Source organism: Loxodonta africana, chromosome 13 (assembly GCF_030014295.1).
Source record: "Loxodonta africana isolate mLoxAfr1 chromosome 13, mLoxAfr1.hap2, whole genome shotgun sequence".
Classification (NCBI taxonomy): Eukaryota; Metazoa; Chordata; class Mammalia; order Proboscidea; family Elephantidae; genus Loxodonta; species Loxodonta africana.
The window spans coordinates 15,111,170-15,134,782 of NC_087354.1; the positions used below are offsets into that span (position 1 = coordinate 15,111,170).

General features: G+C 40.5%; 1 protein-coding gene across 4 annotated transcripts in view; it reads right to left on the bottom strand.

The window, feature by feature from the left end:
- LRRC28 (leucine rich repeat containing 28) overlaps window positions 1-23,613 on the bottom strand; it is a 266,213-nt gene that overhangs the window by 31,193 nt on the left and 211,407 nt on the right. For all 4 annotated transcript variants that reach the window (XM_064267063.1, XM_064267065.1, XM_064267064.1 and 1 more), the window contains 2 exons: window positions 11,299-11,474; window positions 9,493-9,652 (listed from right to left, as the gene is read on the bottom strand). In XM_064267063.1, coding sequence (XP_064123133.1) covers window positions 9,493-9,652; window positions 11,299-11,474 — 336 coding nt within the window. The remainder of the gene's footprint in view (window positions 1-9,492; window positions 9,653-11,298; window positions 11,475-23,613) is intronic.

Consider the following 23,613-nt stretch of genomic DNA (forward strand, 5'->3'; position numbering starts at 1 on the left):
GGTTTTAGTATCAGGGATATGGTGGCTTCATGGAATGAATTTCGTAGTATTCCATCGTTTTCTAAGCTCTGAAATACCTTTAGTAGTAGTGGTGTTAACTCTTCTCTGAAAGTTTGGTAGAACTCTGCAGTGAAGTCGTCCGGACCAGGGCTTTTTCTTATTGGGAGTTTTTTGATTACCTTTTCAATCTCTTCTTTTGTTATGGGTCTATTTAGTTGTTCTACTTCTGATTGTGTTAGTTTAGGTAGGTAGTGTGTTTCTAGGAATTCATCCATTTCTTCTAAGTTTTCAAATTTGTTAGAGTACAACTTTTTGTAGTAATTTGATATGATTCTTTTAATTTCAGTTGGGTCTGTTGTGATATGGCCCATCTCATTTCTTATTCGGGTTGCTTCCTTTCCTGTATTTCTTTAGTCAGTCTGGCCAATAATTTATCAATTTTGTTAATTTTTTCAAAGAACCAGCTTTTGGCTTTGTTAGTCCTTTCATTTGTTTTTATGTTCTAATTCACTTAAGTCTGCTCTAATTTTTATTATTCGTTTTCTTCTGGTACCTGACAGATTCTTTTGTTGCTCGCTTTCTATTTGTTGAAGTTGTAGGGACAGTTCTCTGATTTTGGCTCTTTGTTCATGTATGTGTGCATTTATCGATACAAATTGACCTCTGAGCACTGCTTTCGCTGTGTCCCAGAGGTTTTGATAGGAAGTATTTTCATTCTCGTTGCATTCTATGAATTTTGTTCCCTCTTTAATGTTTTCTATAACCCAGTCTTCTTTGAGCAGGGTATTGTTCAGTTTCCAAGTATTTGATTTCTTTTCCCTGATTTTTCTGTTATCAATTTCCACTTTTATGGCCTTATGGTCTGAGAAGATGCTTTGTAGTATTTCGATGTCTTGGATTCCACAAAAGTTTGTTTTATGACCTAATATGTGATCTATTCTAGAGAATGTTCCACGTGCACTAGAAAAAAAAAGTATAGTTTGCAGCTGTTGGGTGGAGTGTTCTGTATAAGTCTATGCGGTCAAGTTGGTTGACTGTAGCAATTAGATCTTCCATGTCTCTGTTAAGCTTCTTACTGGAAGTCCTATCCTTCCCTGAAAGTGGTGTGTTGAAGTCTCCTACTACAATTGTGGAGGTGTCTATCTCACTTTTCAATTCTGTTAAAAAGTTTGTTTTATGTATCTTGCAGCCCTGTCATTGGGTGCATAAATATTTAATATGGTTATATCTTCCTGGTAAATTGTCCCTTTAATCAATATGTAGCGCCCTTCTTTATCCTTTGTGGCGGATTTAACTTTAAAGTCTATTTTGTCAGAAATTAATATTGCCACTCCTGCTCTTTTTTTGATTGTTGTTTGCTTGATGTATTTTTTTCCATCCTTTGAGTTTTACTTTGTGTCTCTAAGGTGTGTCTCTTGTAGGCAGCATATAGACGGATCTTTCTTTTATCCAGTCTGAGACTCTCTGTCTCTTCATGGGTACATTCAGTCCAATTACATTCAGCCTAATTATAGATGAATTTAATGCTGTCATTTTGATGCTTTTTGTGTGTGGTTGACAATTTCATTTTTCCACTTATTTTTTTGTGCTAAGGTTTTCTTTGTAAATTGTGTGTTCCTCATTTTCATAGTAGTTGAATTTATTTTTGCTGAGTCATTACGTTTTTCTTAGTTTTTATTTTGAAGTATGGAATTGTTAGACCTCTTTGTGGTTACCTTAATATTTACCCATTTTTCTAAGTAAAAACCGAACTTGTATCGTCTTGTATCGCCTTGTTCTCCTCTCCATATGGAAGATCTAGCCTCCTGTATTTTGTCCCTCTTTTTTGATTACTGTGATCTTTTACATAATGACTTCAATGATTCCCTGTTTTGAGCATTTTTTTTTTTAATTAATCTTATTTTGTTTTTGTGATTTCCCTATTTGAGTTGATATCAGGATGTTCTGTTCTGTGACCTTGTGTTGTGCTGGTATCTGATATTGATTTTCTGACCAAAGAATTTCCTTTAGTAATTCTTGTAGCTTTGGTTTGGTTTTTGCAAATTCTCTAAGCTTGTGCTTTTCTGTAAATGTTTTAATTTCACCTTCATATTTGAGAGAGAGTTTTGCTGGATATATGATTCTTGGCTGGCAGTTTTTCTCCTTCAGTGCTCTACATATGTCATCCCATTGCCTTCTTGCCTGCATGGTTTCTGCTGAGTAGTCTGAACTTGTTCTTATTGATTCTCCTTTGTAGGTGATTTTTCTTTTATCCCTGGCTGCTTTTAAAATTTTCTCTATCTTTGGTTTTGGCAAGTTTGAAGATAATATACCTTGGTGATTTTCTTTTTGGATCAATCTTATATGGGGATCGATGAGCATCTTGGATAGACATCCTTTCATCATTCACGATGCCAGGGAAGTTTTCTGCGAACAGATCTTCAACTATCCTCTCTGTATTTTGTTATCCCTCCCTGATCTGGAACTCCAATCACATGCAAGTTATTCTTCTTGATAGAGTCCCACATGATTCTTAGGGTTTCTTTCTTTTTTTTTTTTTTTAACTCTTTTATCTGATTTTTCTCCAACTATATTGGTGTCAATTGCCTTATCCTCCAACTCCCCCACTCCGCATTCCAATTCCTCGATTCTGTTCGTCTGACTTCCTATTGAGTTGTCTAATTCTGTAATTTTGCTGTTAATCTTTTGGATTGCTGAATGTTGTCTCTCTATGGATTCTTGCAGCTTATTAATTTTTCTACTATGTTCTTGAATAATCTTTTTGATTTCTTCAACTGCTTTATCAGTGTGTTCCTTGGCTTTTTCTGTAGATTGCCTTATTTCATTTCTGAGGTCATCCCTGATGTCTTCAAGCATTCTGTATATTAGTTTTTTATATTCTGCATCTGGCAATTCCAGGATTGTATCTTCATTTGGGAAAGATTTTGATTCTTTAATTTGGGGGATTTGTAGAAGCAATCATGGTCTGCTGCTTTATGTGATTTGATATCGACTGCTGTCTCCGAGCCATCTGTAAGATATTGTAATGATTTATGTTATATTTGCTCATTGAGTCTTATCTTCTTGTTTTGTTTTGTTTCAATATACCCAGATGGGCTACTAGACTGCACTGTCTTGAGTGCTGTAGCCTTTGAATCACTTATGTTCTATTACCAGCTGGTTTGAGCTGTTACCAGACATATAAGCCTAAGATTCCATTCACTATTCCTGAATAGAATCAGCTTAGGTGTCCTGATTTTGGGTCACCAAGTGTGTGGTGTAGACTGTCACCTATTAACTTAGAATAGTGGTGATAGTTGTGTGCACCAGATTCTAGTAACAGCATGGGGTCATACTCCAAGATGGGCAGCATGCTGATAGCCTTCCCCCATGTGCCAGTGAGGTAGGTGTGTCTCTATTCCTAGAGCACTTTGGTGGGTGGGCTCTGCAGCTGTACCTTAGGCACCCAATGCTTGTACCTGTAAAGATTGGTAGGCACCACTATCCTCAGACCCCTTTCGCAGGTGGCTAGGTGGTTTGGGTGGAGCTTCAGCCCTCAGTTCCCTGCTGTGGATCAGTGAGGGCTCTGTTTAAAAGGTAGAGAGGTATCAGACCTTGAAAACTTGTCCCACTGCTCCACTAAAACAATTACAGTCAGATCTCTATCAGAATTGCCTTTGCATTATAATAGCCACCTTGTTCCCTGTAGGGATAAAAGGCAAAGACTGTGGATATCATATGCTTGGCTGGAGCTGGTTCTGTATTTTTATTCCAGTTTAGGGAAGTCAGGGAAGAATTCCACCCCCCTCGCCCCCGGGTTGTTAACTGCTGCTTCTCTCAGGCCAAGAGAATGGGTTAGAAACCCCCCTCCCCCCACAGAGCACTTCATTCCTTGGCCCAGGGAAGGGAGGGACCAGATAGATAGGAGAGAGTAGTGTGGGAATATAGACAAAGTTACTTATCTTGCTTGGTGATGACTGCTTTATCTGAGATTCCAGAGGGGCGTGTGCACTGGCTGGGTTGAGACTGCTCCTGAGGGTCAGGCCTGCGTCCCCTGCTTGCGCCGTCTCAGGAAGCCGTGATCAGCTCCTCCGCTCCTAGTCCAAAGCCCAGTGCCAAGGTTTTCTGGCTAGGATGCTGCACTCCAGACTCCAAAACCAGTCGCTGCTTCCCTGTCATTTCTCCTCCTGTCAGCCACGTCATGCAGCCTGCGTGTGCTGGCTGGGTTTTCCCCGAGGTTACTTCAGGGGGCTAGGGCTGCGTCCCGTGCTTGCACCGTCTCAGGAAGCCGTGCTCAGCTCCTCTGCACTTAGTCCAAAGCCCGGCGCCAAGGTTTTCTGACTGGGATGCTGGCTCCAGGCTCCCAAAACAGTCACTGCTTCCCCGTGGTTGCTCCTTCTCTTGTCAGCCGTGTCAGTGTGCAGCCTGCTTGTGCTGGCTGAGTCTGTTCTGAGGTTATTCCAGGGGATTAGGGGTTAGGGCTGCATCCCGGGCTTGCCCTGTCTCAGTAAGCTGCAATCAGCCCCACCACTCTGGCACCGGGGAACTGCGAGGGCTCAAGGTTGTGGCATGGGACACCGGTTCCAGAAGCGGTCGCTGCTTCAGGGTGTGGCTTTTCATTCCCGTCACCCACGTCGGCTCCTTAGTTCTGTGTTTGATGGTCAGTGTTTATAGATTGTCATGTATGTGATCGATTCATTTGTTTTTCCGAGTCTTTGTTGCAAGAGGGATCCATGGTAGCTTCTACCTAGTCAGCCATCTTGGCCCCGCCCTCCCCACTCATGTTTTAATGATTAAAAATATTCTTAATTGCTAAAGCAGTATCAGTTTGCTGCAAAAATTCAACATTATTCAAAGGAAACCATTGTGTGAGTCCTTCAAGGCTTCTTCTACATATATAAATTGTTTAAATATGTGTGTGTATGTGAACATATATATATATATATATACCAAAAAAAAAAAAAAAAAACCAAACCCGAAACCTGCCGCCATTGAGTGGATTTCAACTCACAGTGACCCTATAGGACAAAGTAGAATGGCCTATAGGGTTTCCAAGGAGCGGATGGTGGATTTGAACTGCTGACATTTTGGACAGCAGATGAACTCTTAACCACTACACCACCAGGGCTTCAAAAATCATAAGGGAAGCAGACTGCCACATCGTTCTCCTGGACAGCAGCTAGTAGGTTTGAACCACCAACCTTTTGGTTGGCAATATACATACATTTAAATACTATATATATATATATATATATATATATAAAAGAGGCTTTGGTGGTGCAGTAGTTAAGCCCTTGGCTGCTAACAGAAAGGTCTGGGGTTCGAACTCACCAGCTGCTCCACAGAAGAACGATGTGGCAGTCTGCTTCTGTCAAGATTACAGCCTTGGAAACCCTATGGGGCAGTTCTATTCTGTCCTACAGGGTTGGTATCAGTTGGAATGACTTGATGGCAAACAACAAGTCTAAAATCAGTGAGCTCAGCCTGACCCCGAAGGACCCTGAGACCAATGTGTTCTTTCCTGTGCATCCCGGGTTCTTAACGCACAAAAGCTGGGATGTCACCATACCAAACTCAAGTGTAACCTGTAGTATCTGTTACGGTTAGCCCAGCAGTATGGGAAGAACCACTGGGATACTGGGCCACGTGCAGCTCCTATCTCAAAATTTCTTGGTTTAAGTAAAACCTTCTGAATGCCCCTGAAAAATCTTGGATAGTCTGAATTCCTGTTGGGAAATACAGAACTGGTGAAATCCACATGCACTTGGGAAAAGTCAGACACATGATAGCTTACCAATGAACAATCCTTTAAGTTGAAGTTCTTCATTTTAATAAATGGGCAATAAGTTTTGGGTTTTTTTTTTTATAGGCATTAAGGTGCCCTGGTGCCCTACTGGTTAAAGGCTCAGCTGCTAACCACAAGGTTGGCAGTTTGAATCCACCAGCTGTTCTTTGGAAACTCTATGGGGCTATTCTACTCTGTCCTATAGGGTCGCTCTGAATTGGAAATGACTCGGCAAAGGATTTTCACAGGCATTAAAAGTCATAAGAATTCATTCTTCTCTTGCTATATACATTTGGAGGTTGGGGCCTTTATTGTTTATGCAAAGAACTGTAATTTTTCTTTTTACTTCACTCTGTGTATTAAACTTAGGTTGGAACAAACACTTCTATAGAGCTTGGTGTTTTAGAATATTCAATATGCTCCCTTTTAAAATAATGCCAGGTGTCTGCATTAATTTAGACACTGGTTGATACAATGTATTAGTTTATGACAAGTAATACAAACTGAATAAATCAGAAAACTTAAAAATAATATTATCAAGAACTTTTAGAGCACAGGGCATTGATTTCACTTTCAGCAATGAGCTACTGGAGATTCAAGGGTTTGGTCTTCAGTTACAAAAGAAAGTACTTTAAAGGCTGTGAGAAACTGAAGTCAATGCTGTTAATATCATCTCTGTGGCAACATGGATGGAGCAAGGTCTCGTGGACCAAAAGAAAGCCATAAAACCTCAATTTCAGGCACTTGCGTTAACTCAACACGGAAAGCCACGTTCATGTCTTGGCATTTTCATCTCTGCTGTAAACACTGGCACTTCTGGCTTTCTCCTCAAAAGGGCATTGTCTAAGGCCTACCAACTTGATATGGTCATTTTATCAAATTGATGCTATCACACTGATGTTCTGACACAACGTAAGATTATTCACACTGAGTTTCTGGGATGTAGCAGGGAAGTTAAGTAGAAGTGAATGGAAAAAGCAAACAGTGAATAAGTTTCCCAAATTTCATTTATAGGTAACACAAAAATGACTCCATCTGAAGGAGCCCCTACTTTTTCACAAATGAATTCGCATGACAAAAACCACGTTCATTTTTTTAAATGGATACTTAGAGTTTCATTGGCTATTAACAGAGCACACTGACCATATTGTTTCGTTTTCATTTTCTTATTAAGAAAATGTCTTTATAGGAAACTGTACAAAACAATGCAGAAGGACCTTCACTGCAGCTTAATGAATTAGTTCAGACTTTCCTATGACAATTCCTTGCTGATGTGGAGATCATTTGCTAAAAACAAACCAGACGGAATTAACAAAAATAAATAATATTATTTAACATTTACTTACTATTTACTACATGTCAGGCACTGTCCTGGGCTCTCCACGCAAATGATTCACTTCATCGTCACAATCACCTTATTAAGTAGGTGTTCTTATCCCATTTTACTGAGACGATGCTCAGAGAGGTCAGGTGATCTGCCCAAGGTCTCTTAGTGGAAGAGGCAGAGTCGGGACCTGTCTACTATGCACTACTGCTTCTCATAGGTTTCTCTATTGCATTTTGTTTATTTTATTCACAAAGTGCTATGGAGTGAACTGTGTCACCCAAAAAGCTACGCTGAAGTCCTGAGCCCTGGTACCTGTGACTATGATCCTTCTCTGAAGAGGTTATCTACCAGGTTAACAGGAGGTTATACTGGAATAGGGTGGGCCCTAATCCCTCCTGAGTGGTGTCTTATGAAAGAGGAGGAGAGACACAGACAGATGAGGAGGAGGACACCATAGGAAGCTACACCTGCAAGCCAAGGAAAGTCAAAACTGCCAGGAGATGCCAGAATCTAGAAAAGACACATGGAACCCTCAGAAAGAGCCAACACAGCTGATGATACCCCGGATTTGGGCTTCTACCTCCAGAGCTGTGAGACAATAAGTTTCTGTCCCTATAAGCCACCCAATTCATTATATTTTGTTTTGGCAGCCCCAGGGAACTAAGACACACAGTAATACCCCCAGGCCCTCACTTAGTCATTTTTACTTTAATTTAAACGTAATTCCACCAAACTTGGTTATCTGATTACCTAGGATCCAAAACCAAAACCAAACCCACTGCCGTCGAGTTGATTCTGACTCATGGCGACCCCATGTGTTACAGAGCAGGACAGTTCCATAGGGTTTTCTTGGCTGTAATCTTTATGGAAGCGGATCGCCAAGCCTTTCTTCCATGGTGCTGCTGGGTGGATTTGAACCTCCAACTTTTAGGTTAGCAGTAGAACACAAACAATACCACCCAGGGACAGAGGTATCAAATTAGAAAAGCTGGGAGGAGGGCTCCTGTAGGCAGGCACAGTAAAGCAGGAAACATTAAAAATATAGGAAATTGAAGCAAGAACTCTAAGTATAACACATGGGGTTATGCAGAGCAAGAAAAAGATAAATGCAGTTTTGAGAGGGAGAGGGTACAGAAGACAGAAAAGGCAACGGCCATTTGTTGAAAGCTTATTAAGGGCCAGGTGCTTGACTTCATCACCTGCCAATGCTCCATGGCCCTGCCCCGCAGGCTGTACTATGCCCCTGTGGAGACTCAGAGAGGTTAAGCACCTTGTCCAAGCTCTCACAGCTACGGAGCCAGGCTTGTCAGGTGCCAAAGCCTACCTTCCCTACATGGATTAAGAAACCAGGCAGAGAAAGAAAATCTTGGAAAGGTTTCTATAAAAATGGTTACAACTGAAATGTTCTGTGGCATTGAAGAGAGGTAATAAGCTTCAATTATCTGGAAAAGTTACTCACTGAAACAAAATACCACATTTGATGGATAAATGAGGTATTATAATACTTTTTTAAACTTTAAAAAACAGATCTAATAAACTTTGCAAATTTGGAAAATCCTAAATTTAGAAAATCCATAACCTAAGGTTGTGATAATAGGGGATTTTTCATTTTATGTCCTATCTGTAATTGTCTGTCTGGTATTCTTTTTTTTTTAAAACTCACTAAGAACAGGGGTTTTAGTTAGTGAACATTCACAGTAAATTCAAGGCGTTGTGCCAAGAAAGAGAGAGAGGCAAGCGAATGCCATTTGGAAGGTGAGAAATTTAAAACAGAAACACACACACACACACACACACACACACACACACACACACACACGCACTCTGTTCAGCCACATACTCTTTTAGTTAGCAACATCAATTACACAGAAGGGCTGGGTTCATCCCATTATATAACAAGTTTTTTTTTTTCCCCTTCTTTTTCTGGCATCCCTTATTGCCTAAAGATTGTTGTGAACATAGAAACAGCAGGAAAAAAAACCCACAAAGAATGAGCTACCCTAACTAATAAATACAATAAACGTGTTCTACATATGACTAAAAAATTAACTAATAAAGGAAGTCTAGCTTTCTTGTGAGGAGCCCTGGTTACATGGTGGTTACCGAAAGGTTGGCGATTGGAACGCACCTAGCAGCTCCATGGGAGAAAGGTGCGGCAGTCTGCTTCTATAAAGATTTACAGCCTTGGAAACCCTACGGTGCAGTTCTACTCCATCCTATAGGGTCTCTGTGAGTCGGATGCTGAAAATGGGCATTTGCTTCATTGGAGATGTATCTCAGGCAGCAGGCTCTACCTTGAAATCTTCTTAGTAGCTAACAGTGTTTCATGCACATCCTCCTGACTCCCCACGCGCCCACCCTCACCCAGGTGTAAACCCTGGTACGACTTAGGCATGATTACCCCTGGTGCAGCCCGGCCATCGGTGTCTCTCTCAAGGGAAAGAGCTTGGGGTAGACGATGGTAAACATGGGCTCACTGCAACGGTGACAGTGCCCCAGGGGGCAGTGCAGCAGCTCCAGAAAACTCCGGGGTAACGAGACTGGAGACAAAAAGTTCAAATCTGGAAGAGGAGAGAAAGTCAGGCAAGTGAGTTAAAATACAGGCGTTCCTCAAAGTAGACTTCCTGAAGTATTTCTTTGTTCAAGTTCAAGAAGTTCAAGTTAGTTAAAAGTTGCTGCATGTTGAAAATTCTGTTATCTGATAGACAATGAATAAAAATCTAATATTATTTAGAATGAAAGATGGTTTTTACATTTCTGATACAAAAAGAAAACCTAAATCTACTCTTTCAAAAAGCAACCAGAAGCTGTCCTAGGTAAAGGCGAGGAAAGAATAAGATCAAATATTCTTCAAGAACAAAGATCAAAAAGGCATCAATTTACCCACAGGGTTTTGGAAACTTCTATAAGAGACGGAGAACAAAAAAAAGTACTGGGACTGAAGGCTAAACTGACTTGCATTAAGTTCTTCACTAAATCTACTAAGCATTTAGTATTAGTCAAGCACCAATCAAGGCAAATCGGATTTATTTAAAAAGACTGAAAAAAGGAAAACACTGAAGGGAAACAAAGAAAATGAAGAATAACAAAAGCAAGCCTTTCCTTGTCTCTTTCCCACGAGCCGTGGTTAAGAAAGAGCGCTTTCTTCCCAGCTTTATGTGAGCGCTAGACATAAAAGAGACATTAAAGCATCCCGCCGGCCCAGGCCATCTTGAGCATAAACGGACCCTGGTCTAACACTGAGGATAAACATCCAGGAGATATGGAACCGGTCATGATGAGGCAGAACCTAAAAATAACTGGACCCATCTTTGGGAAGGAAATGCAAATTCTCTCATCTTTTGTATGTGTTTGGACCCATCAATACCCATTTAGCAAAATGTAATTTATTCATAGGAGAATAACTCTACTTTTCTGTTTTGTTTTAAAAAAACAATGTAACAACTTTGTCCTAAACATTCCCGGAAGGTTAATATTAGATGTTTTTGTCTGTACTTTTTTTTAAGCAAAGACAAAAAATTTAGCTGTTTTAAAAACTCCTGAAATGTAGTTTTCTTATTAGTTTCCCTAGTGTTTTCTTAAAATCATTGCAATATCTATTAAATTTATACGCAGCAAGTCCTTTCCAAAACAGAAGTTGTTGGGCTGGGTAATGATGCCAAAGGCCCCTGCTATTTCTTCTCCTTCAGGAATATACATTGCTTAGATGTGAGGAGGCTGCAGGGCAAAAACTGGCTCTGCGAGAAGAGGGATCCATATCTGCTTAAGGGATAAAATCTTTTCAAATTATTCCTACTGAAGGAAGTCCCTACCCCAATCTCTTGTTTCAACTAAACACGTTTCCAAACACCAATTCCTTCATTTAAACCACCCAGTTTAATTTTTAGCCACTGTTCTTTGCCACTGAAGATGATAGTTCAATGAGTGCTTCTCTGCCTAACCCAAAAAAACCAGTGCCGTCGAGTTGATTCCAACTCATAGCGACCCTATAGGATAAAGGAGAACTTCCCCATAGAGTTTCCAAGGAACGCCTGGCGGATTCGAACTGCCGACCCTTTGGTTAGCAGCCGTAGCACTTAACCACTATGCCACCAGTGCTTTTAGCACCCTCTAGGCAGGGTTTCCCTTCTCTGTCTAGAGGGTGCTAAAAGCATCAGTGTTGATAATGATATTAAAACTTACTAAGAATATAAAAAGTTCCGGGTACCTTTTAGAAACTGGTGGTAGGTGCCATACAGACTCCTCATGGCTAACTCTTGCAGAGGCAGGACGTGATCCTTCTCTGTCCCTATGGACTTTACCTCTGCTGGGAGGAAAACAGTGAGTTGCCCTGACGAAAAGGAAAGCAGCTTCGCCTCTGAAACTTGAATGGGAGCACCACAGCTGCAGAGAAACAAATGTTCACAGTAGTATTAATGTCAGCAATAAGGAAAAGACTATATGTCAGCACAAAGGACTTAATCAAAATATATATTTGAAAAATTCAAGAGGCTGTGCTGATTTGGCAGAACCCCGTTCAAAGTGAACAGATGCTACCCTGGGTTCTCTAAGGCAACCGGGCACAGAAATCCAAGCCTATTAGTTAGAATGTTGCTAAATAACTGCCAAGGCCCAGTCACATCCACAAACGGAAAACTTTGAAGGAATTTTCCTTCATAGAATCTAAACAATTTTGCTTTTAAAGTTTTATTTTTCCTCATTTATTACCCTCTCCAAGTTTACATTTACTGAAATTTTCAAAATTAAAAGCGAAAAAGTATTCTGTTGAGTTATAGTACTTTGGTTTAATAGAATTTTGTGTATAAAAAAATTAAACCTGCAGAGCAAATGGATTCTTAATGGTATAAGATAATTTTACTGGATCCTTCCATCAACTTGCGGGGGAAATATTCTTGGCAACTTCTGTTGAATACATGAAGTCATTGCCCATTCTCTGCTGCCACTCATAACCAGAAGGCAGAGATGTCCATGTCCCTTCAGCTGAAGAGTTACCAAAACTCAGGTGTCTGCTTTCATTCCACCTCCTATCCGAGGCCACCAGGTTACCTAAAGCCTTAGCATTTTCCTTGTCTAATGAAACACAGGTGCCAAGACCTTGGCTTTCCAAACACAACATTAGATAAGATCTCTAACCTTGGCCAGAGACAGGCATTGAAGGAAAGATAATAAGACCAGAGGCAGAAGCCCTTGGTTCATTTGTACGCTAGAAGTTCCTTTACCTGTCCATTCCTTCCTTCAGAAAACATTTTCAGAGGACCTATTATATGCCATATTCTATCACCAAGGCCGTATTTTCCAACTACCTATCCTTCTTTGTTTCCAACTTTTGCATTCCAATCACCAGTAATTATCAGTGCATCCTGATTGCATGTTCAATGAATTTCAGACTGCAGCAGCTGATAAAAATCTTCGATTGCTTCATCTTTGGGCTTAGTGGCTGGTGCATAAATTTAAATAATAGTCTTATTAACTGGTCTTCCTTGGAGGCATATGGTTATTATCCTATCACTGACAGTGTTGTACTTTGGGAGAAATCTTGAAATGTTCTTCTTGACGATGAATGCAACACCATTCCTCTTCAAGTTGTCCTTCCTGGCATAGTAGACTAATGATTGTCCAATTCAAAGTGGCCAACACCAGTCCATTTCAGCTTACTAATGCATAGGATATCGATGTTTATACATTCCATTTCATTTTTGATGATTTCCAAATTTCCTAGATTCGTACTTCATACATTCTAGGTTCCAATTATTAATGGATATTTGCAGCCGTTTATTTTCATTTTGAGAATCAAATCAGGAATCAAATTGACTACATGTGTGGAAAGAGATGATGGAAAAGCTCAATATCATCAGTCAGAACAAGGACAGAGGCCAACTGTGGAACAGACCATCCATTGCTCGTGAGCAAGTCAGGCTGAAACTGAAGAAAATCAGAGCAAGTCCACGACAGCCAAAATGCAACCTTGAGTATATGCCACCTGAATCTGGAGACCATCTGAAGAATAGATTTGACGCATTGAACACTAGTGACCGAAGACCAGATGAGTTGTGGAATGACATCAAGGACATCATCCATGAAGAAAGCAAGAGGCCATTGAAAACACAGGAAAGAAAGAAAAGACCAAGATGGATGTCAGAGGAGACTCTGAAACTTGCTCACGAATGTCGAGCAGCTGAAGAAAAAGAAGAATTGATGAAGTAAAAGAACTGAACAGAAGATTTCAAAGGGCGTGACTTGAGAAGACAAAGTAAAGTATTATAATGATATGTGCAAAGAGCTGGAGATGGAAAACCAAAAGGGAAGAACATGCTCGGCGTTTCTCAAGCTGAAAGAACTGAAGAAAAAACTCAAACCCCGAGTTAGAGTAGTAAAGGATTCTATGAGGAAAATATTAAATGACGCAGGAAGCATCGAAAGAAGATGGAAGGAATACACAGAGTCATTATACCAAAAAGTATTAGTCGATGTTCAACCATTTCAAGAGGTGGCATATGATCAGGAACCGATGGTACTGAAGGAAGAAGTCCAAGCTGCTCTAAAGGCATTGGTGAAAAAACAAGACTCCAGGAATTGACGGAGTATCAATCGAGATGTTTCAACAAACAGATGCGGCACTGGAGGTGCTCACTTGTCTATGCCAAGAGATATGGAAGACAGCTTCCTGGCCAACTGACTGGAAGAGATCCATATTTAGGCCTATTCCCAAGAAAGGTGATCCAACCGAATGTGGAAATTATAGAACAATATCATTAATATCATACGCAAGCAAAATTTTGCTGAAGATCATTCAAAAACGGCTGCAGCAGTATATCGACAGGGAACTGCCAGAAATTGAGGCCGGTTTCAGAAGAGGACGTGGAACCAGGGATATCATTGCTAATGTCAGATAGATCCTGGCTGAAAGCAGAGAATACCAGAAGGATGTTTACCTGTGTTTTATTGACTATGCAAAGGCATTCGACTGTGTGGATCATAACAAATTATGGATAATGTTGCAAAGAATGGGAATTCCAGAACACTTGTTTGTGCTCATGAGGAACCTTTACGTAGATCAAGAGGCAGTTGTTCGGACAGAACAAGGGGATACTGAGTTGTTTAAAGTCAGGAAGGGTGTGCGTCAGGGTTGTATCCTTTCACCATACCTATTCAATCTGTATGCTAAACAAATAATCAAAGAAGCTTGACTATATGAAGAAGAACGAGGCATCAGGATTGGAGGGAGACTCATTAACAACCTGCGTTATGCAGATGACACAACCTTGCTTGCTGAAAGTGAAGTGGACTTGAAGCACTTACTAATGAAGATCAAAGACCACAGCCTTCAGTATGGATTACATCTCAACATAAAGAAAACAAAAATCCTCACAACTGGACCAACAAGCAACATCATGATAAGCAGAGAAAAGACTGAAGTTGTCAAGGATTTCATCTGACTTGGATCCACAATCAACAGCCATGGAAGCAGCAGTCAAGAAATCAAAAGACGCGTTGCATTGGGCAAATCTGCTGCAAAAGACCTCTTTAAAGTGTTGAAAAAAAAGATGTCATCTTGAAGACTAAAGTGCGCCTGACCCAAGCCATGGTATTTTCAATAGCATCATATGCATGTGAAAGCTGGACAATGAATAAAGAAGATGGAAGAAGAATTGATGCCTTTGAATGGAGGTATTGGTAAAGAATACTCAATATACCATGGACTACCAAAAAAAAACAAACAAATCTGTCTGGGAAGAAGTACAACTAGAATGCTCCTTAGAAGCAAGAATGGCGAGACTGTGTCTTACATACTTTGGACACATTGTCAGAAGGGATCAGTCCCTGGAGAAGGACATCATGCTTGGTAAAGTACAAGGTCAGCGGAAAAGAGGAAGACCCTCAATGAGGTGGATTGACGCAGTGGCTGCAGCAATGGGCTCAAGCATAACAACGATTTTAAGGATGGCGCAGGACCGCACAGTGTTTCGTTCTGTTATACACAGGGTTGCTGAGTCAGAACCAATTCGATGGCACCTAACAACAACAACGACATTATATTTCAGTTGATCAAGAGATTTAGATTAAAAAAAAAAAAAAAGCCAACACCCTTCTTGTGGGAGAATAACAGCAACTGTTATAATGTGGAGGCAAAGGAGGTGGCCTGTCAAGGGAATTAGGGAAGATTTTACAGGAGTCAATACTGGCCTAAAAAACAACGGGCTTTTCTAGGAATAAAAAAAAGGGATAGTATTCTAAGCAGAGGGAACAGCATGTGCAGCAGAACAAAAGCCTGCAGGAATATGGCTATGTCTATGGCTTCAGGAGGCTGGAATAAAGGATACGAAGGATGGGAGGAGAAGATGAAGAATATTAACTGAAGTTAAAAAAAAAAAAAAGCCAAACCAATTGCTGCCGAGTCGATTCCAACTCATAGCAACCCTATAGTTAAAAAAAAAAAAACAAATCCATTGCCATTGAGTTGATTCTGACTCACAGTGACCCTATCATTAAATGGTTTTAATTCATGGAGAAGACTGTTAGACAGTTTTTATAAAACTATCTGGCCACAATACGGCAGACAGGGAAGACACTGGTAGCATAAATGGGCAAAGAAATCCACAAAGATAGAGAAAATATATTAGGAATGTGAAAGCTGTTAAGGTCTTGAAATTGAGAAATATACATTTCCCTGGTTATTAAAGAGATCGAACATTGTTTCATATGTTTGTTCTTTTGTGAATTGCCCATTAAATCTCTTGTCCAGTGTTCAATTAATTAGGTTGTCCTTTGCCATATTAATTTGTAGGTGTTCTTTATATGTTTTGAATACAAGCCCTCAGTATTTCTTACAAATAACTCATTCTGTGGCTTGTGTTTTCATTCTGAGAAGAGACAGACAATAAATATAGAATAGAGGAGAATGAGGGGGGAGTGAAGGTTGCACTATTTCGGTAGTGTAATCCATCTCATTGAGGGTCTTCCTCTTTATCACTGACACTTTATGAGGCATGATATCATTCTCCAGGTACTGGTCCCTCCTGATAATATGTCAAAAGTATGTGAGATAAAGGAGCTCCTTGCTTCCAAGGAGCATTCTGGCTGTACTTGTTCCAAGACAGATCTGTTCATTCTTCTGGCAGCCGATGGTACATTCAATATTCTTCACCAACACCATAATTCAAACACATCAATTCTTTGTTCTTCCTTCTTCACTGGATAGCTTTCACATGCATATGAAGCGACTGAAAATACCATGGTTTAGGTTAGGCACACCTTAGCCCTCAAAGTGACATCTTTGCTTCTCAAGACTTTAAAGAGGTATTTTTACAGCAAATTTGCCAATGCAATACATTTTTTGCTGCTTGACTGCGGCTTCCATGGGTGTTGATTGAGGTTCCAAGCAAAATGAAATCCTTGACAACTTTATCCAATATTTTCTCCATTTCTCATGAAGTTGCCCATTGCGAGGCTCTTTGTTTTCTTCCTGTTGAAGGGTAATCCACACTGAAGGATGCAGTCTTTGATCTTCATCATTAAATGCTTCAAGTCCTCTTTGCTTTCAGCAAGCAACTGTTGTCATCTGCATAACACAGTTGTTAATGAGTCTTCCTCCAATCCTGATGCCCTGTTCTTCTTCATATAGTTCAGCTTCTCAGATTATTTGCTCAGCATACAGATTGAATAAGTATGCTGAAAGGATACAACCCGGATGTACACCTTTCCTGATTTTTTAAAACCACACAGATTCCCCTTGTTCTGTTCGAATGACTGCCTCTTAGTCTATGTACAACTTCCACACGAGCACAATTTTAGTGTTCTAGAATTCCCATTTTTCACAAAATTATCTGTAATTTGTTATGATCCACACAGTCAAATGCCTTTGCAAAAACAAAGGAAAACATCTTTCCGGTATTCTCTGCTTTTAGACAAGATCCATCTGACATCATCATTGATATTCCTCATTCCACATCCTCTTCCGAATCTGGCTTGACTCTCTGGCAGTGCCCTGTTGAAGTACTGCTGTGAGCATTTTTGAATGATCTTCAACAAAACTTTATTTGCATGTAATATTAATGATATTGTTCAATAATTTCTGTATTCTGTTGGATCACCTTTCTTTGGAATGGGCACAAAAACAGATATCTTCCAATCGGTTGGCCAGGAACTGTCTTTCAAATTTCTTGGCACAGGCGAGTGAGCACATCCAGTGCTGCACCTGTTTGTTCAAACACCTCAGTTCATATTCTGTCAATTCCCGAAGCCTTGATTTTCATCAACGCCTTCAGTGCAGCCTGCATTTCTTCCTTCAATTCCACCAGTTCTTCATCATGTGCTACCTCCTGAAATGGTTGAACGTGGACCAATTTTTTTGGTACAGTGACTCTGTATATTCCTTCCATCTTCTTTTGATGCTTCCTGCATCATTCCATATAGAATCCTTCAATACTGCATACCAAGATTTGAATTTTTTTTCGGAGTTTCTTTCAACTGGAGAAATGCTGAGCATGTTCTTCCCTTTTGGTTTTCTAACTCCAAGTCTTTGCACATGTCATTATCATACTTTGTCTTCTCAAGCCGCCCTTTGAAATCTTCTGTTCAGCTCTTTGATTTAATCATTTTCTTCATTTTGTTTTAGCAACTCTACGTTCAAAAGTAAGTTTCAGAATCTCTTCTGACATCCATTTTGATCTTTTCTTTCTTTCCTGTCTTTTTAATGACCTTTTGCTATCTTTATATATGATGCCTGTAATGTCATCCCACAGCTTGTCTGGTCTTCGGTCATTAGTGCTCTATGCGTCAAATCTATTCTTAAAACGGTACCTAAATTCAGGTGGGATATACTCAAGGTCGTGCTTTTGCTCTCGTGGACTTGTTTTAACTTTCTTCAGGTTCAACCTGAACTTGCATATGAGCAACTGACGGTCTGTTCCACAGTTGGCCCCTGGCCTTTTTTTGACTGATGATATTAAGCTTTTCTACTGTCTCTTTCCACAGATGTAGTCAATTTGATTCCTGTGTATTCATTCCAGTGAGGTCCATGTGTATAGTCGCCATTTATGTTGTTGAAATAAGGTGTTTGCAACGAATAAACTGTTGGTCTTGCAAAATTCTATCATGCATTCTCCGGCGTTGTTTCTATCACCAAGGCCATATTTTCCAACTACGAATGCTGCTTCTTAGTTTCCAACTTTTGAATTCCAATCACCAGTAATTATCAATTCATCTTGACTGCATGTTTGATCAATTTCAGAGTGCAGAATTTGGTAAAAATCTTCAGTTTCTTCATCTTTGGGATTAGTGGTTGGTGTGTAAATTTGAATAATAGTTGTATTAACTGGTCTTCCTTGAAAGCGTATAGATATTATTCCATCACTGACAGCGTTGTACTTCAGGATAGGTCTTGAGATGCTCTTTCTGATGATGAACGCAACACTATTCCTCTTCAGTTTGTCACTGATGGCATAGTAGACCATATGACTGTCTGATTCAAAGTGGCCAAACAAGTCCATTTCAGTTCGCTGATGCCTAGGATATCAATCTTCATGCGTTCCATTTAATTTTTGAGGACTTCTGATTTTCCTTGATTCATACTTTGTACGTTCCACGTTCTGATTATTAATGGATGTTTGCAGCTGTTTCTTCTCATTTTGAGTTGTGCCACATCAGCAAATGATCTTAGTTGTGGGGAATAATTAGCACTAGACTGAGCATCAGGAGCCTGGTGGCACAGTGGTTAAGAGCTCGGCTGTTAACCAAAAGGTCGGCATAGTTCGAATCCACCAGCTGCTCCTTGGAAACCTATGGGGCAGTTCTAGTCCATCCCATATGGTCGCTTTGAGTCGGAATTGACTGGACGGCCGTGGGCACAGGCTGAGCATTATTCCATTCCCATCGAACAAATCTTAAAAGTCAGATCCCAAAAGATTAGGCTGTTTCCATGTAACTTAACTGTGCTCCAGAACAAAGATCAAGAATATTTATATGAATAAAAAATATCCAGCACCCCACATGATAAAATTTGCACTGTTTGGCATCCAATCAAAAATTATCAGGCTCAATGGAAAAATCAGAACGAAAATGAGAATGTTCATGCATTGTGAAGAATACACCCAATGTCACTGAACAACTTGTGCAGAAATTGTTGAACGGGAACCTAAACTGTTGTGTAAACCTTCATCAAAAACATAATAAAATTATCAGGCTCGTGAATAAGTTATTGTAACTACTGCATAGAAGAAAGACATGTTACATACATACTTCCACCTTAAGAAACTAGAAAAAAGAGCAAATAAAATCTTAAGTAAACAGGAAAAGGAAATAATAAAGGACATCAAGTGAAACAATGAAGTAGAAAACAGAAAAACTGAAAAAAATCAATAAAAACAAAAGCTGGCTCTTTGACAAGATCAATAAAAATGATAAACCTCTAGCCTCAGAGATTATACCAATTACCAATATCAGGAGTGAAAGAGGTAACATCAGTAGATTCTACAGATGTAGAAATGTTTATCCAGCTTTATGCATATACAAATTCCTTGAAAGATACAAATTATAAAAGTCACTCAACAAACAGCTGAGCTGAATAGCCCTATAACTATTAGAGAAACAGCCCTATAACTATTAGGGAAATTTAATTTTAGTTAAAAATCTTCCCAAAAGAAAACTTTCAGCTGCATGGGACAAAGATGTGGCAATCTGCTTCCATAAAGATTATAGCCTTAGACCAGACTTAATGATCTGACTGAGACTAGAGAGACCCCAGGGGCCATGGTCCCCAGACCTTCTGTTAGCCCAGGACAGGAACCATTCCCAAAGCTAACTCTTCAGACAGGGATTGGACTGGACTATGGGATAGAAAATGATACTGGTGAGGAGTGAGCTTCTTCGATCAAGTAGATACACGAGACTATGTGGGTGGCTCCTGTCTGGAGAGGAGATGGGTGGGCAGAGGGGGTCGGAAACTGGTCGAATGGACACGAAAATAGAGTGGAGAGAAGTGTGCTGTATCATTGGGGGGAGAGCAACTAGGAGTATGTAGCAAGGCATATATAAATTTTTGTATGAGACACTGACTTGATGTGTAAACTTTCACTTAAAGCACAATAAAAATTAAAAAAAAAACTGCTATGAAGTTAGGTGTTATCTTGTAGAAAAGTATTAACATGCAAATTATTTCTTGACTATTAGAGAAGATAACTCCAACAGTTATGGTTGTGATGCTCTATAAGAAATTAAACTTTTTGTATCTAATTTAGCACACACACACACACACACACACACACACACACACACAAAGACTATAGCCTTGAAAACCCTATGGGGCAGTTCTACTCTGTCATCTAAGGTTGCTGTGAGTCGGAATCACACGAATATTAGAAAACCAATATAATTCACCATATTAACATAAAAAGGGAAAAAAAACATATAATCAATCTCAACTGGTGCAGAAAAACCTTTTGACAAAATTCAATACCTGTGATGGTTAAGGTTGTGTGTCAACTTTGCTGGGGCATGATTCTCAGTGGTTTGGCAGTTATGATGTAATTTGGCAGTTATATAATGATATTATCAATAATCAACTCCACGTGAGATCTGCCACGAGCAATCAGTCAGTTGAAAGACAGTTTCCTTGGGGATGTGGCCTTCCTCCAGTATATAAACGGATATTCCAGTAAGGCTCTCGCTCTGAATCCTGCATTCAGCTCATCACCTGACCTCTGGCTCTTGGGACTTGAGTTAGCAGCTTACCTGCTGAACTTGGGATCTTTGAAGACTGCTGTGATTGCTATTTCACGTAAGCCAGATGTGACAGTGGGAACTGTCCTGATTTAAGACACCGTACTACAATTGGACTGATTGGACCCTGTGGTGGTAGGGGCCAAGTGGCAGCACTCAATTGACAATGACAAGGTGGGTGTGGTTACCGTAATAGCCAGGGGAGTCAAAGCAGTAATCAGAATAGTCTGACTTGTATGGACTTACGGCATTGGCTACTTAGTCACGGTGTCCCTAGGAGTGAAACAGATGAGAAATCTACCAAATATTTACTTGATCTATACAAGTGGAAGAATTCTAGGTCAAGTGAAAGAGAGTCTAGCTCAAACTACCAAAATAGAGAGTCACAGCCCCTCAATCAATTCCCAGACTTGAGCCAGTTTACAGGCCCACAACCCTTTGAATGAAGGGGAGGCCAGATCCCCTTGTGGAAGGATCCTGCTAATGCCAAAATTTATACCGTTAATCTTTTCCCCAGCCTTCCCCAAAGGGATCTACAGACTTTTACAAGAGTGACTGCTGACTGTAGAAAAGGAAATAATCAGACTTTTTGGTGATTACTGGATACTGGCTCTTAACTGATACCAATTTCAGGAGACCCAAAATGTCACTGCGACCCACTAGTCAGAGTGGGGGCATATGGAGGTCAGGTTATTAATGGAGTCTTAGTTCATGTCCGTCTCACAGTGGGTCCCCAAACCCATTCTGTAGCCATTTCCCCAGTTCTAGAATGCATAATTGGAACAGACATACTTGGCAACACAGACTTCCACTCACCAAGGCCAACCTGGCTACAGCCATTGCTGAGTGCCCAATCTGCCAGCAGCAGAGACCAACACTGAGTCCCTGATATATCACTATTCCTTGACGTGATCAGCCAGCAACCTGGTGACAGGTTGATCACATTGGACCGATTCCATCATGAAAAGGGCAGTGTTTTGTTCGTACTGGAAATGACAATTACACTGGATATGGATTTGCCTTCCCTGTACTCAATGTTTCTGTCAAAACTACCATCCGTGGGCATACAGAATGCCTCATCCACTGTCATGGTATCTCAAGCAGCACCACTTCAGATTAATGGACTCACTTCACAGCAAATGAAGTGCAGCAATGGGCCCATGCTCATGGAATTCACTGGTCTTACCATGTTCCCCATCATCTTGAAGCAGCTGGCTTCACAGAACAATGGCATGGCCTTCTAAAGACACAATCATGGCACTAGCTGGGTGGCAAAACCTTGAAGGGTTGGGGCAATGTTTTTCAGGAGGCTGTATATGCTCTAAACTAGAATCCAATATATGGTGCTGCTTCCCCATAGCCAGGATTCATGGGTCCAGGAATCAAGGCGTGGAAATGGAAGTGGTACTACTCGCTATTACCCCTAGTGACCCACTGGCAAAATTTTTGCTTCCTCTCCCCACAACCCTATGTTCTGTGAGTCTAGAGGACTTAGTTCCAAAGGCAGGAATGCTCCTACCTGGAGACATATCACTGATTCCACTGCACTGGAACTTAAGAATGCCACCTGGCCACTTTGGGCCCCTCACACCTCTGGATCAACAGGCAAAGAAGGGAGTTACCATATTGGCTGGTGTGATTGCTCTTGATTACCAAAAGGAAATTGCACTGATATTACATAATGGAGGTAAAGAAGATTATGTCTCGAATACAGGAAATCCCTTAGGGCATCTCTTAGTACTACCATGCCCTGTGGTTAAAGTCAACGGAAAACTACAGCAACCCAATTCCGACACGACTACTAATGGCCTAGACCCTTCAGAAGTGAAGGTTTGGGTCACCCCACCAGGCGAAGAATCACAACCAGCTGAGGTGCTTGCTGAGGATAAAGGAAATTTAGAATGGGTGGTGGAAGAAAGTAGTTCTAAATACTAGCTATGTCCATGCAATCAGCTGTAGAAATGAGGACCAAAACTGTTATGAGTATTTCTTCCTTGTATGTACGTATTTTTTTTTTATGTATGCATCAAATATTTCTGTTTTGCTTACTTATAAAAAAAAATAAGATGCAAACGGACTAGTGAGATTTCAGTTGAACGCATGTAAGTTGTATCATGTTATATGCAGGTATGACTTTATAATTGCTTTATTTATAGATTATGGTTTAAGGAGATGTGTACAGGTGTCCAGGTGACAAGGGGTGGACTGTGATGGTTAAGGTTGTGTGTCAACTTGGCTGGGCAATGATTCCCAGTGGTTTGGCAGTTATGAAGTGGTTTGGCAGTTATGTAATGATATAATCAACTCCATGATGAGATACGCTATGAGGCGCCAATCAGTTGAAGAGGAATTCCTTGGAGGTGTGGCTGGCCTCCAGTATATAAGTGGATGTTCCAGCCAGGCTCTAGCTCTGGCTCCTGCATCTAGCTTGTCATCATCTGACCTCCAGTTCTTGGGATCTGAGTTAGCAGCTTACATGCTGATCTTGGGATTCATCAGCCTCTACAGCCTGTGAGCCAATGGCCTGCCATTTGACCTGCTGATTTGGGTTTGTCAGCCCCTGCAGCTACATGAGTCAGACGAAGCCTCCAGTCTAATAACTGACCCATGGACTTGCAACTTACCAGCCTCTACAACCGCATAATCCAATTCCTTGAGATAAATTTCTCTATACATATATACATACATATATACACACGCTTCACTGGTTTCACTTCTCTAGAGAACCTGCCCTAAGATAATACCCATTCCTAACTAAAACAACAACAACAACAAAAGCCTCTCAGTAAACTTAGAGGAAATTTCT